The 14,782-nt window shown below is 41.4% G+C and overlaps 1 protein-coding gene across 1 annotated transcript in view; it reads right to left on the bottom strand.

Moving 5' to 3' along the window:
• The window catches only part of IPO4 (importin 4), a 132,563-nt gene that overhangs the window by 96,266 nt on the left and 21,515 nt on the right, over positions 1–14,782 (bottom strand). The window contains 9 exon segments of the mRNA XM_089677176.1: positions 1,239–1,348; positions 1,585–1,638; positions 1,750–1,811; positions 1,814–1,913; positions 4,924–5,007; positions 5,514–5,615; positions 11,349–11,414; positions 11,500–11,679; positions 13,343–13,472. Coding sequence (XP_089533302.1) covers positions 1,239–1,348; positions 1,585–1,638; positions 1,750–1,811; positions 1,814–1,913; positions 4,924–5,007; positions 5,514–5,615; positions 11,349–11,414; positions 11,500–11,679; positions 13,343–13,472 — 888 coding nt within the window.

The raw sequence follows: 14,782 nt of genomic DNA, 5'->3' as shown, positions 1-14,782 counted from the left end.
TTATACAGTATTTATATAGCGCCAAAGGATTTGCTCAGCGCTGTACAATAGCGAGGGGACAGAACATGAGACAAGACAGAAACAATACAATACACGAGGGGTTCGAGGGCCCTGCTCTTTCGAGCTTACAATCTAGGAGGGAGGGGATAGTGATACAGGAGGAAGTGGCTGTGGGGGATGGAGTGGTGGGAGGAGTGGAGGAGATCAGTTGTTTGGTGAGGGTGGGGTAGGCTTCCCTGAAGAGATGGGTTTTCAGGGTGCGCCTGAAGGTGAGGAGGGTATGTGCAGTCTGATGGATTGGGGTAGGGAGTTCAAGAGGATGGGGGAAGTCCTGGAGTCGGGCGTGGGAGGAGGAGACCAGGGAGCTAGAGAGTAGGAGGTCCTGTGAGGAGCGAAGGGCACGGGTAGGGTGGTATTTGGGTATCAGGCCAGTTAGGTAGTTTGGGGCAGCGTTGTGAATGGCTTTGTAGGTCAGAGTTAGTAATTTGAATTTATTGCGTTGGGCAATCGGGAGCCAATGAAGAGATTGGCAGAGGGGGGAGGCAGATGTGGAGCAGTTGGTGAGGTGGATGAGTCTAGCCGCTGAGTTCAGGATAGGCTGGAGTGGGGATAGCGTTTGTTTGGGTAGGCCAGTGAGAAGGGAGTTGCAGTAGTCCAGGCGTAAGATAAGGGAGTGTACGAGTTGTGTAGTAGTGTCTGGGGTGAGGAATGTACCTATCTTGGAGATGTTGCGGAGGTGGAGCCTGCATGATTTTGATAGTGATTGGACATGAGGTTGGAAGTTCAATAGTTGCAAGCTTTTTCTAAATTGTGATAAAGTATTGAGGCCAGGATACTGGACAATGACCAGAAACTTCAGCTTCCATTTATTCTCTTGTTAAAGGTTTCAAAGAAGCACTCATTCAGACTTTCACTTACACATTTAATTTATGCTTGGGTGCCATAGCAGCCACAGGCTATTCTGCAGTCCTACAATGTTGCATTGGTTGGGTGACATTTCAGGCACCGTGAATCATGCAGCACTACAAAAGTAAGTTCCTTTTACTGAAGAAGTGCCTTTTTTCCAAATAAAATAACAATCCACGTCACAATACATAAGTAGGGGCAAGTGCGGAAAGTTGTGTTTCTATCGATAGAATGAAACAATACCAGTTCATGGACCTTTTTGTGTTATAGGTTTCTATATAAAAGATTCCACCATAGGAAATAATATTCAGATAATGCATAGTCAAACATACTTGTTCCGAATGTGATCCGCACAACCCTCACTGAGAACGGCAAGACACATTAGCCCAGCTTTCCGCTCATAAGGATTTTTGCTAAGGAGACAAGGCTCCATGAGTGGGGTCTAGGGAAAAAAAAGTTAACAAAAAGGAGGGTAAGTCTAGCTAAGCTTGTAAAGAATCAATCAGAGGTGAAATTCTCACAACTTCCTAAGACATGGAAGTTCTACTGGTGTTCAACAATATAACTATAGTTTCAGTCAATAATAAAAATCAACCACTGCATACATGGCAGAGCTACAACTTAGACAAAAACAAGACACAGAGGAATAAAAGTCATTACTAGCGAATATTTGTTTACCAGTTGAGAAAACAATTTCTCGGGAGGCAGATGAAGGGCCAGGATATCAATGACCTATAAAACAGACACATTCAAATTAAACACTTAAAAAAAAACAAAAAAAAACAAAAAAAAAACACATGACCCAACAATTAAAGATGGTATTTCATATATATCACTACTGACCTGGACTGCATAGTGTTTGGGTAACTGCACCTCAGCCTGATCTTCCAATAACTCATCCTCATCTCCTGGTCTTCAGGGTCTAATTGCCCAGGAGGAGGCTCAGCACACATGATGGGGAACACTGCATTGAGAATCTGAGGCAGCAACTTCTGCTTCAAGATGGACTAGGATAAGATACAGTACAAATTATCGTATCAAACACAATAGAAGAAAGGTAAAAGAGTAACAAACACTGCGGCTACATTTAAAAAGGTGGTTTAATGCCAGGAATTCATTGATTCTTAAAGGAATTTGTGCACATTTTCACTACTTGACAAAACTAAAAAAATATTTTTTATTTTATTTCAAGTCAGTTAGAAATGTTGTCTGTAAATATTTTATATTTTCACAAGCAGCCAGCTGCTGGAGCCTACAGCTCCATTTTTTGCAGATTTTCTAGTTTTTTTCATCTGTAGTAAAATATCTGTTTACAGTGCTCAATAGTTCAAGTTGAAATTTATGGTTAAATATCAGAGCAGTGACAGATTCCTTATTAGCAGACTTGATCTAGGTTTCAATGAGAAACAGCTTGACTGAAACTGTATTTGTGCTCCTTGTTTCTGTGCAAAGGGGTATACCCTACTTGGAAGTATCCACGCCTCCATCAGAAAACCAGTAAGTGGTTATCCATGGTCTAGTGAGACCAGGTATTTAAACTACCGGTACATATAGGGAGATACCACTATTTAACTACTTGCCTACCGGGCACTTATATCCCCTTCCTGACCAGGCCAATTTTCAGCTTTCAGCGCTGTCGCGTTTTGAATGGCAATTGCGCGGTTATGCAACATTGTACCCATATGAAATTTTTATCATTTATTTCACACAAATAGAGCTTTCTTTTTGTGGCATTTACTTGCCGCTGATTGTTTTGTTTTTTTGTTTATAGCGCAAAAAATTAATTTGAAAAAAAAATTTTTTCTTTGTTTCTACTATAAAATTTTGCAAACAGGTAATTTTTCTCCTTCACTGATGTGCGTTGATAAGGCAGCACTGATGGGCACTGATAGGTGGCACAGATAGGCAGCACTGATGGGCGCTGACTGGTGACACTGATGCTGGGCACAGGTGGGTGGCACTGCTGGGCACAGGTCATCAGGGCACTGATCATCGGTGCCCTGATGATCGGTGCTAATCCCTCCTCTGACAACTGCCGGTTCTCAGCAGCACTTTCCTCACGCTGTGACAGAGTGAGTAAAGTGCAGCTGATAATCGGCAATTACATGTCCCGGTGATCAGTGTGTCATTGGACACGGCTGATCACGTCGTAAAAGGCCGCAGTGATTGGCCTTTTACCACATCACGTGATCAGTTGTGTCTGTAGGACACAGCGATCACGGAAATCGCCGGGGGCGCGCAGGAGAGCGCGTTCTAGGAGGACGTCATAGGATGCCCTCCCAGAACTGGCCGGCCGCAGTGAAGCCGTCATTCGGCTAACTGCGGTCGGCAAGTGGTAAAGAAGACAATCCAATTTATTAGTAAGCATACAACACCAAACACATGCACACAAAAAAAAAACAATTAACAGATGGTGTAACACACGTGCAAGTGCAGTGAATAACTAACTACAAGCTACCTCTGTACTAAAATACCTCAGGGAAACAAGCAAGAGAAGTAGGGCAAAGTGAAGTCAGGCAAGGGGGCAGAATGGCAGAGGGAATAGCAGGTACAAGACATGAAGGTCAGACAGAAACAGACCGGCACAATGCTGAGACACTTTCCAGTTCCAGCCTACCAGAAGCTATCAGGTGGTGATTAACTGCAATGTTCTGCACGCTGCTGGGAGCCCTCCCTTGGTGGACTGGGATTACCCCAATCTAGTCCAGGGATGACAGAGCCACCTGGAAGTGTTCTGGCTGTACTGCATGCTCCTGACAGCCTCTCTACTTTGTCCCCCAAATGAACATTTGGAGAATACCAGTTTGGCAGGTATAAGTGGAGTTTGCAGAGTCCAGCCACCTTCTGGCTTTTAATATTCATTGAGAGCCTGAGCTGAACAATCACATGGCTGTTTTTTCCCTCCTTCCCTGGCTACAAAAGCCAGTACTCTTACAACTCGTTTACATTACACATAATATAAAACTGACTAATAGGGACAGTAAGTCCCCCTTTAATTCCTGTGGTAGCTATAAGGAACTTAAAGTGGAACTAAATCCAAATTTAGTTGGAAGTAAAAGTGATCTGGGTTTGACTGCTTTTCATAGTGCAGCTAAGCAGCCATTGTCAGGCATTCAGGAGGTGATCCTGAATTCCTGATTTTTTTTTTGTTTTTGTTTTTTGTAAAGGAGAAATTTGCAATGGGTTTAACAAGCTGCAACAGTGAACCATGCATTTGACTTGTAGTTGTGACACAGATCCATCGATTTGAATGGCAGAGTTTGACAGGCAATGCTGTTTGTCAACTCGACTTGCTGCATTAAATTTTCAGCAGCATGTGAACAGCCCCTTTAACTATATTTAGACTTTAGGTGGGCGGTTGGGGGGTGGTAAAACCACAGCTCAACTGGCTGTTTTTTTGTGTGGCCCTGAATGCACACTGTGTCTGTGTTTTAGGCCATTCACCTGCATGGCTCTCAAATTGGGATTCGCAGCTGTTGTATAGCTGTGTCCCAACTAACAGGAATGGGACTGCCTGCACGGGGGTGCATGAAACACCTGTGTCCCAGTGCGGTCTTTGAACTTTTGTACACTATGATACACCTGTGTGAACAAGGCATTATAGTAAAACCCATGTTTTTAACCGTTTCCTAAAAGAAAGATTGATGCTCAATAAATATCAAACACACCAATGTAGTTTTCAGCTGTGTTTTCGTTTACTTTCTGCCCACTAGCACATGTGTAGTGTATGCTACATTCTAGGCATTCCTCTGGTGATAACTGTCAAAGCTTTTCATGTGTTTATGTCAGTTCTCAACAAAACACTCAAGCCCTCAAATGGCTGGTGTTAACTGATCACAAGTGCCGCACAATTGAAACTGCATATCTTAGAGGGTAGGATTATACTGTCTTTGGCTCCAAAGGATAGATGGGTTTGTTTCCACTTTAGCCAACTTGTTCTCATCAAGACCTTCCATATGTTATGCCATACTGGTACAAGCTATTAAAACATTACATTTCTAGAATCCTACAACTTACCTTGCTTTTGAGTTTAATGAGGAAGCGGATGCAGTAAAGTGCCTTTACACGGAGATCATCAGAAAGAGACTTGTTCACAGCGATCTGCATCAGACAAGAATAAAAGTTACGCTTTTACTAAGCTGCCTTTTCTCTTCAAGTGAATTCATTGCTAGACATTTCTAGAAAACTTTAGCAATTATAAAAAAATTAGTGTCTTTAGCAGTTTTATTATTTGTTTGCCACGCTACTTAGCTGCAAGTGTTCTGAGACAGAAGACAAGTCTGGGGTACCCTATATGTTCTACAACCCCTTAGAGTCATTCTAATGGTATGCTTTCAGATCTTCTCGCTTGTACATTTCCTTTACATTTTCATCTGACTCCCTTTAACACCCAAAATAAGGATGCTGTAGAGAAAGTTTACAGCAGAAATGGCTAAGGACTATGCACATATACTATGTAATGGCAAACATATTTATTGAGAAATCTAAATACAAATTCAATTTTATATAAGTACCTGAAATAAATAAAATAAATAAATAAAAAAAAAAGAAAAAAAAATTATATATTTATATTATATATATTAAAAAAAAAAAGTTCAATGAAATACCTCAAGACAGAAGTGAATGACCTCTGCTAAGCAATGAACAATAACAGACACTTCACTTTCCATCAGTTCATCAAAGACTTCCATTGCTTCACAAGCTTGAACCTGGGAAAGATACATTGAAAAAACAAGTGTCTCAATACTACCACTGGCCACAAAGAAGATTACACCATGTCCCTCTTAGTAGTATTTACACATCTCTTACATGCATTGGAATTAGGTGTAGGTGTTCTATATGGGCTCATTCAGATGGGTGATTAAGCCTGTTCTGCATGCAAAGTTGCAGGCAGATGCGTTTGCATGCACCTTAGAGCTGCATGCAGGCAGCGCATAGAAGTGGAGAGCACACGCAGCACCAGCATGTCAAAGTTTGATATACAGGCAGAAGCAGAGGCATGGATCCAAAAGGCAGAGCCTGCACACACCTCTCCCAGCAGCTCTACAAGGAGTATGGGTTTAATCATCCATCTGTATGAGCCCTATCATGTTATATATCATATAAAATACGCAAATACATTTTTTTTCAACATAAAATTATTTACATGTACTTTTCCACAATTAAAAATATGTTTGCCAACAGTAAAATAGTACAATGTTTGCACAGCCCCATAGAGCCAATATCTTCCCACATCCATATGACATGTCAGACGACATCACATTTATGCGATAAAACCAATAAATGTATATGTACTTCTCCACATTAATAATCTATTTAATCCCCACCCTTCAGCATCTATTACATCCCATGGAAAAAATGATCTGTAAACTCTTGTGTGCTTATCAAATAGTGAAGGCTGTTTTTCATTAAAAAAAAAAGAAAATAATCAGTACATAAAATAACACTCGAAAAATATATATGTAGATATATTAATACATCCATATACAGTAAATCAGTTTCACATTTCAGATATCTCTGATACATAAAGATTGTTTTCAATATTTAACAAACAAAATGCTTACATGAATATTAGACTGGACCTGGGAAGGGAGTGGATCAGACAAAGCTCTCTGGGAGTCACATTATCATTGGATTGTGAATGACATCGGTATGCCAACTTTTTTTTTTTTCTAGTTGATCTGTCAATTAACCAAATTATTGTTCAGTTATCACTTTTATGGTGCTTAGTTCTATTGGTCGCTATATATTATATCGGTTTTTCACCACTTCATATGATACACAGTCAGGTCCATAAATATTGGGAAATCAACACAATTCTAACATTTTTGGCTCTATACACCACCACAATGGATTTGAAATGAAACGAACAAGATGTGATTTAACTGCAGACTGTCAGCTTTAATTTGAGAGTATTTACATCCAAATCAGGTGAACGGTGTAGGAATTACAACAGTTTGCATGTATGCCTCCCACTTGTTAAGGGACCAAAAGTAATGGGACAGAATAATAATCATAAATCAAACTTTCACTTTTTAATACTTGGTTGCAAATCCTTTGCAGTCAATTACAGCCTGAAGTCTGGAACGCATAGACATCATCAGACGCTGGGTTTCATCCCTGGTGATGCTCTGCCAGGCCTCTACTGCAACTGTCTTCAGTTCCTGCTTTTCTTGGGGCATTTTCCCTTCAGTTTTGCCTTCAGCAAGTGAAATGCATGCTCAATCGGATTCAGGTCAGGTGATTGACTTGGCCATTGCATAACATTCCACTTCTTTCCCTTAAAAAACTCTTTGGTTGCTTTTGCAGTATGCTTTGGGTCATTGTCCATCTGTACTGTGAAGCGGCGTCCAATGAGTTCTGAAGCATTTGGCTGAATATGAGCAGATAATATTGCCCGAAACACTTCAGAATTCATCCGGCTGCTTTTGTCAGCAGTCACATCATCAATAAATACAAGAGAAGCAGTTCCATTGGCAGCCATACATGCCCACGCCATGACACTACCACCACCATGCTTCACTGATGAGGTGGTATGCTTAGCATCATGAGCAGTTTCTTTCCTTCTCCATACTCTTCTCTTCCCATCACTCTGGTACAAGTTGATCTTGGTCTCATCTGTCCATAGGATGTTGTTCCAGAACTGTGAAGGCTTTTTTAGATGTCGTTTGGCAAACTCTAATCTGGCCTTCCTGTTTTTGAGGCTCACCAATGGTTTACATCTTGTGGTGAACCCTCTGTATTCACTCTGGCGAAGTCTTCTCTTGATTGTTGACTTTGACACACATACACCTACCTCCTGGAGAGTGTTCTTGATCTGGCCAACTGTTGGGAAGGGTGTTTTCTTCACCAGGGAAAGAATTCTTCGGTCATCCACCACAGTTGTTTTCCGTCGTCTTCCGGGTCTTTTGGTATTGCTGAGCTCACCGATGCGTTCCTTCTTTTTAGGAATGTTCAAAACAGTTGTTTTGGCCACGCCTAATGTTTTTGCTATCTCTCTGATGGGTTTGTTTTGTTTTTTTCAGCCTAATGATGGCTTGCTTCACTGATCGTGACTGCTCTTTGGATCTCATCTTGAGAGTTGACAGCAACAGATTCCAAATGCAAATAGTACACTTGAAATGAACTCTGGACCTTTTATCTGCTCATTGTAATTGGGATAATGAGGGAATAGCACACACCTGGCCATGGAACAGCTGAAAAGCCAATTGTCCCATTACTTTTGGTCCCTTAACAAGTGGGAGGCACATATGCAAACTGTTGTAATTCCTACACCGTTCACCTGATTTGGATGTAAATACCCTCAAATTAAAGCTGACAGTCTGCAGTTAAAGCACATCTTGTTCCTTTCATTTCAAATCCATTGTGGTGGTGTATAGAGCCACAAATGTTAGAATTGTGTCGATGTCCCAATATTTATGGACCTGACAGTATAGCAACCAAAAGGGAGAGGTTGGTGAGGTGCTCGGTTGTCTGCCCAGTCCAATCTAATATAATGTAAGCAATTAGTGTGATATATGTTAGAAACTCTTTTTATGTACCCGAGAAATCCAAAATGTGAAAATGATGTAACAGGATGTATTATTGTATATGTAATTATAGTGCTATTTTATGTAGTAATTATTGCCTTGTTTTATGTAATACAGACTTCACAATTCCTGGAGAAGTGGGCTTAAGAACCCAAGTTGGAAATTGCCCAAATTTCACCATCTGATCAGCAGGCAATAGATTACAGATAATTTTTCCAAGAGATGCAATAGATGCTGAAGGGTAAGGGTTAAATAGGGTATTAACGTGAAGGAGTATTGTAAATAAAGGAGACGGTATTGTAAATAAAATAGAGATTGCATTCTTTTACTGTGGGAAAACAGATTTTAATTGTGGAATTAATGTACAATTACAATTTAATGTTGTAAAAATGTATTTGTGTGGTTTATATGACATAACACATTTAAAGTCCCAATGCTTGTAAGAGATGTGGAAGTTGAAAAAACAAGGTAACCAAGAACTGAAAAAAATCCCAAACATAGTTACACATTTGTATTTAACCGGTTCCATACAGGGCACTTTTACCCCCTTCCTGCACACTCCATTTTTCAGGTTTCAGCGCTCTCACACTTTGAATGACAATTGCGCGGTCATACAACATTGTACGCAAACTAAAATTTTATAATTTTCTTCAGACAACTAGAGCTTTCTTTTGGTGGTATTTAATCACCACTGGGGTTTTTATTTTTTGCTAAATTAACAAAAAAAGACCGAAAATTTTGAAAAAAAAAAACCCACATTTTTCTTTGTTTCTGTTATAAAAGTTTGCAAATAAATAATTGTTCTTCATAAATTTAGGACAAGATGTATTCTGCTACATGTCTTTGGTGAAAATAACCCAAATTAGGATGTATTTTTTAGTTTGTAGGAAAGTTCTAGCGTTCACAAGCTATGGGATATATCTGAATATTGATCAATCCTGAAGTACTGACAGCCAATCTAATTTCTTGAGGTCCAAGAATGTCAGAACAATACAGATATCCCCCAAATGACCCCTTTTTGCAAAGTAGACAGTCTGACGTATTTCATAACAGGCATGGCGAGTTTTTTGAAGTTATATTTTTTTTTGTCATAGTTTTTCGAAAAATGAAAAAAAATTATTTCACAATTTTTTTTACATACTGTCACCAGTGCAGTACAGCGTCATCATAACTGGCATGGCAGTGATCAGGGACACTGACTGGTGACAGTATGAAAAAAAAAAGTTAATTTTTTTTATTACTTTTTTTAAGATTTTTTTTTCATATTTTTTTTCATATTTCACTATGACCAAAGTAATACAATGTTACCATAGTAACATTGTACTACTTTGGGGAAGTGATCAGTATTTGGTTTTTTTTTTTTTTTTTTACACAATTTACAAGAATTACTTTGCAATAAGCAAGCATTTACCTGAATGACATCGATTCAGTCAGGGTTTTTTTTTTTTGTGTGCTTAGTGGTGATTTGGTCACGGCTAATCACATGACACAGCTGGGCTGTGATTGGCCCAGCACGGGCATGTGATCGCTGTGACCATTCACAACTAGACACACTAGTATACAATGGATGGCATGAATGAAGACATCCATTGTATACAACTGTCACGTGACCTGCTGTGATTGGTCACAGCAGGTCACATGGTACCAGCAACGGGGCTGGTACTGAGATCTGTCATGGGCCGAGTCCAAGGTACACGGCCGGTGACAGATCGCGCCACTGTGCGGCTCTGAGGGCATGCAAACTGCGCATGCCCGAAAGGACGCCATATGGCGACCACTCGGAGGGACGAGGGGTTTTGCAGGCCGCCCATCTGGCTATAGGCCAGGCGGGAACCTGTTAAACAGTACCTCTAGTCAAGTAAAATAAATTGGTGGCCTGCTGCTAAAACTCTCCAGGAAAGATTGCAGCTATGCTAAAGTCAATAAATCCACTGCGACTGCCTCAATCAAATGCACCTAATGCAACCCTGCTACCACTAGATTCTATGAGGGGAACTTACTAAAAGTGGAGCAGACTGAATCTGGAGCATCTGTGCATAGTAATCAATCAGCTTATCTTCAGCTTGTCAGTTAAAGCAGTAGTAAACTTGTGTATTAAAAACAAAAAAGCTGGTCCCCTGGCAGGTTTAGGTCATAACGTATTAGTATGCATTGAATGCAAACACATTAGGACAGACTTACCTAGAAACTGAACCCTCCAGCACAGCGCTGTCACAGGTCCCCTGGATTTCAGATCTTCGGCAGCTTCAATGGCTGGGCTGCATCGATGTCACTCCTGGGCATGCACATGGGAGTCACATCGCTGCGGCAGACAGCGGGCAGTAAATGTGACCTGAGCTGCGCATGTGTGGCTCAGATCACATTACCCACTGATGGGCAGGGGGGTCATTTATGACAGAAGAGACCACTAGGGTCTCTTCTGTTATAAAAACCCTGCCTGTCAGCAGATAAATACCAAGACTTTACTACCACTTTAAGCTTTTAAAATTAAATAAAATATGCTGTCTAGAGGCCATGCCTAGCTGCTCCAGATTCTGCCTGCTACAGTTTTGATAAATCCCCCTCTATGTTCATTGCTGGACAGGAGTAACAGTTTACAGTGGATAGAATTGGGGATACTTCAATAGAATTGCATAACCCTTGTGGGTAAGCAACTGGTCTGAGATCAATAAATTATCAGAAACAAAGTCAAGCAAGGGAGCAGCTTTGAACACCTGAAGCATGGATGCCTGGTAATAAAACAACCAGGAAGGCCAATATACCTAAAGGGGGCGAGGATTATAAACCCTGAAGGAAAAGCAAGAGCAAAGAGTTGGCAGCAAACACAAGCAAGTCAAGGGGTTAAAGTAAGCCAACAACACTACATGTAAGAGCAGAATGGTTAGTGGGAGCAGCACAAATTGTAAGACTTACCTCGTTGATTTGTATCAACTGCTTGATAGCGGTTACTAATTTAGGAATCAAAGGCCTCAGCTGGTTCTGGTGGCAGGCAGGTAAAAATAAGATAAAGGTTAAGTAAAAACAAGTGGATAATGAAAGCAGATGCTGGTTACTATACACTTACTGTTTCATTACCAACAAACTCAGGCACGATGCTGGTAAGAGACTGCACAGTGTAAAAGAGCGATGGTCCATTCTGAAGATCACACAAGGTTCGATTAAAAAGTTTAATCAAATCTGCGAAGTGAGGATGGAAAATTTCAGCACTGAGATCAAGAGCACAGCGGAGAACCAAGAGTCCAACCTAAAATGAAGAGTGTGACATAATCAAGAAAATGGTACTTTGGACATAACAGGCTAATTTGAAAGTGATAAAAGTAATTTTTTTTCTTTTTTCTAAAATAAAAGATGTTATAGTTACCGGCTCTGTGTAACAATATTGCACAGCATGGCCCCTTAATCTTCTTCTGGAGTCGCCCGCCAGCACCGTGTTCTCCTTCTTCCACTGGCTGCCCCCATAGCAAGCTGTTGTGCTATAGGGGAACCTGTGCAGGCGGGCGGGCGGGCTCCCAAGACAGGCTGTGTGTATCCCCCTGCTCCCTCCTCATGGGATCTGGCTGACAGCAGCAAGAGCGTACAGCTCCTGCGAAACCAGGAAGAGAGAGCAGTGCTGCTGCTGGAGACAGTGCTGGAGTGTGAGAGGACTAAGTGTTGGGGGTGAACATGTATTGGAAGGTTTTTTACCTTAATACAGAAAATGCATTAGGAAAAAACAGCACCACCCTTTCAGAACAAAAATAAAAGTGTTTTTAATTTGTACAATAGACCTTCTCTACAACAAACACATAGACTAATAAAATACAAAGACACACTAGCAATGCTAAGGGTCAGAAAGAAAAACCTACATAAACCTCCTAGGCAAACTCACATACTACCATCCTTAGACACCTAAAAGTGCCACCTTCTCATTATGCAAATGCTAGTCACCTGGCTGTCTTAGGCAGGCCTTAGGATTCGATTTTCTTTTCTGCAATGTGGGTCAGTGTTGATGGAAGAATCCCTCCTGCTGAGCTGCTACATTCTCCCCGCAAGCCGTCCCTGCTGGGAGAACACAGTGATTATTGCTAGTGGCTATAGTCACTGGCAATAATCACATGTAAAAACCCAACATGCAGTTTGTACCCAAGTCGAGTGATGTATCAACTTGGGTACAATCAGCCTTGCCCATAGATGCTTCGAATCGAACCATTTATGGCCGGCTTTACTGCACTTATGGGTCCCATAAGCCAGAACAAGTTGTAGGTTAGGAGTTTTGGCTTTACTTTGCCTTTTGTGATCTTCATAATTGCTCTGGCTCAAAGTATTGAAACCAGTGAGCCAGCATAATAGCCAGGCAACTTGTATTTTCAGATGGGAAACTAAAGGCAGCCTCAGTGCTTCTTTCAGAAAAAAAAGCTCTCTTTCCTTTACTTTGTAACACATGCTTAGGTCAAGAGGTAAACGCTTTTATGCTTCTCCTGCGATGAGTTATGATTACTACTACTGAATTGTGTTGGAGCATCATCTTGCAAGATTTGAGCTACTCGATCTTCCCCAGGTCCCTGGATTGTCACCCAGACTATGCTGATGTCACCTCATGCACTACGGAAATTGGTGGGTAGACCTGCAAAGGGATAGGACTATTTATATTATTCCAACCATAATATGTCCTGTCACTTGGCGGAAGACATAACGCTGTCACAAAAATCACAGCGTGCAAACTATTATCTAAGCTGAAGAATGCAGAACTTTCTCCACGTGAAAGTCAGTGGAAAACGTCTGAATATAATTAGGGACACTGTTTTTGAGGAAATGTTCATTGGTATAAAAAAGTTCTTTTGTGACCCCCAATGGACTCCCACATACCGATTAAGAGACATACTTGGAGGCAAAATAATGGTATACAAGAATCACTGAGAAAAACAAACCTGTCTCTGCTCTGGGATGTTACTGTGAGATGCCTGTAGCACAAACTGGATGAATTCTGGCCAGAGCTCCAACTTTTCATTCCTAAGGACCACTGCACACAGCTGTGCAAGAGCATGGCGGACCTTGTGCCTGAGACCACCAACCAATTAAAAAAAACAATCAGATCAAAAATAACAACATTTCAAGCACATGCATTTTACAGCCTGCCAAGGCCAATACACCAAGCTGAGGGGCATGGTTAAAGTGATATTAACGATATGTCATACTTCCCTGCTCTGAGCAAAGGTTTTGCACAGAACAGCCCAAAACCTCCTCTTCCCGGGTTCCCCAGTGGCGCTCTTGGCTCCTCCCCCCTGCTGAGTTCCCCCATAGCAAACCACTTTCTATGGCAGCACTTGTGCATGCTTGCTACTGAGCCCCACCCCCTCCTCACTGGCTCCTGCTGCCGTCTCTGAGCCAAGAGAGCTGGAAGAGCCGCTGTTCTCATGCACATGGATCGGGATCTGCTCAGGTAGGTATTGGGCAGGCGGGGATGGGGGTGGAGGGTCGGTGAGCGTCACACAGAAGTTTTATACCATCATACATAGAATGCATAAAGGTAAAAAAAAAAAAAACCCTTCAGCCTTCACAACCACCTTAAGGAAAGAGCATATATGTACTCACTGTAAGCCTGAAGACTATGATCAAAAATGGCATCAGATGAGGCTGCAACCTCCACCTGGTAGCAAATAAAGTAAGAACAGAAGACCAAGTGATAGCCTGGCTTTGGGAAATTGATGTATGATTCTGGTAAACTCAATCAACACTCACATAGTCCATGAAGCATGTCTTGACGGGGAAGGGAGAAAACCAACTTCTAAGACCACAAGATTGAAAGATGGTCTATCTGAACCATCTAGAATGGTAGGAAAAACAAAATCACTCCACGGGGACCTTACGATATGATCAAAAGGGAGACAGTAGCTGAGAGACAGGAACTCATAGCCTGAACTATGGTCAAACAGGAAAGAGGCTCCTCTCGAAGAACTGGAGTCATACAGAGGGACCAGAGATTGATGCCCCAGTGGAGTAAAAGATCAGAAACTGCAGAGATCATAATAGTCCGAAGAAGGTTGTAAGCCTCAACTCACCTGATTCCATTACTGGTATCACTGGCAACACTGTCAGGTCAGACATTCCCATAGCAGAAGCAATAACAATCAGTAAAGAACCCCCTGAGGTTGAATTAAAGTAGAACTACCTCCAAGGAGTCAAAACAGTGGTCCCTAAAAACGTGACAAAAACCAAAGTTTAATCCTATGGAGTCAAAAGACACAAATGTGGTAAAGTATACGGGTACTTACCAAGGAAGCACTTAGGCAAGGGAAAGAAGCTTAGCCTTAACTAGAATTTGCAAGGAATAATCCAGACCTGATGGTGCTGAAAGCCAAGTCTTAGTA

This window comes from Staurois parvus, unplaced genomic scaffold, assembly GCF_062004578.1.
Source record: "Staurois parvus isolate SC_StPar_1 unplaced genomic scaffold, SC_StPar_1.0 ptg000178l, whole genome shotgun sequence".
NCBI lineage: Eukaryota > Metazoa > Chordata > Amphibia > Anura > Ranidae > Staurois > Staurois parvus.
This window is presented reverse-complemented; position numbering and strand designations above follow the sequence as displayed.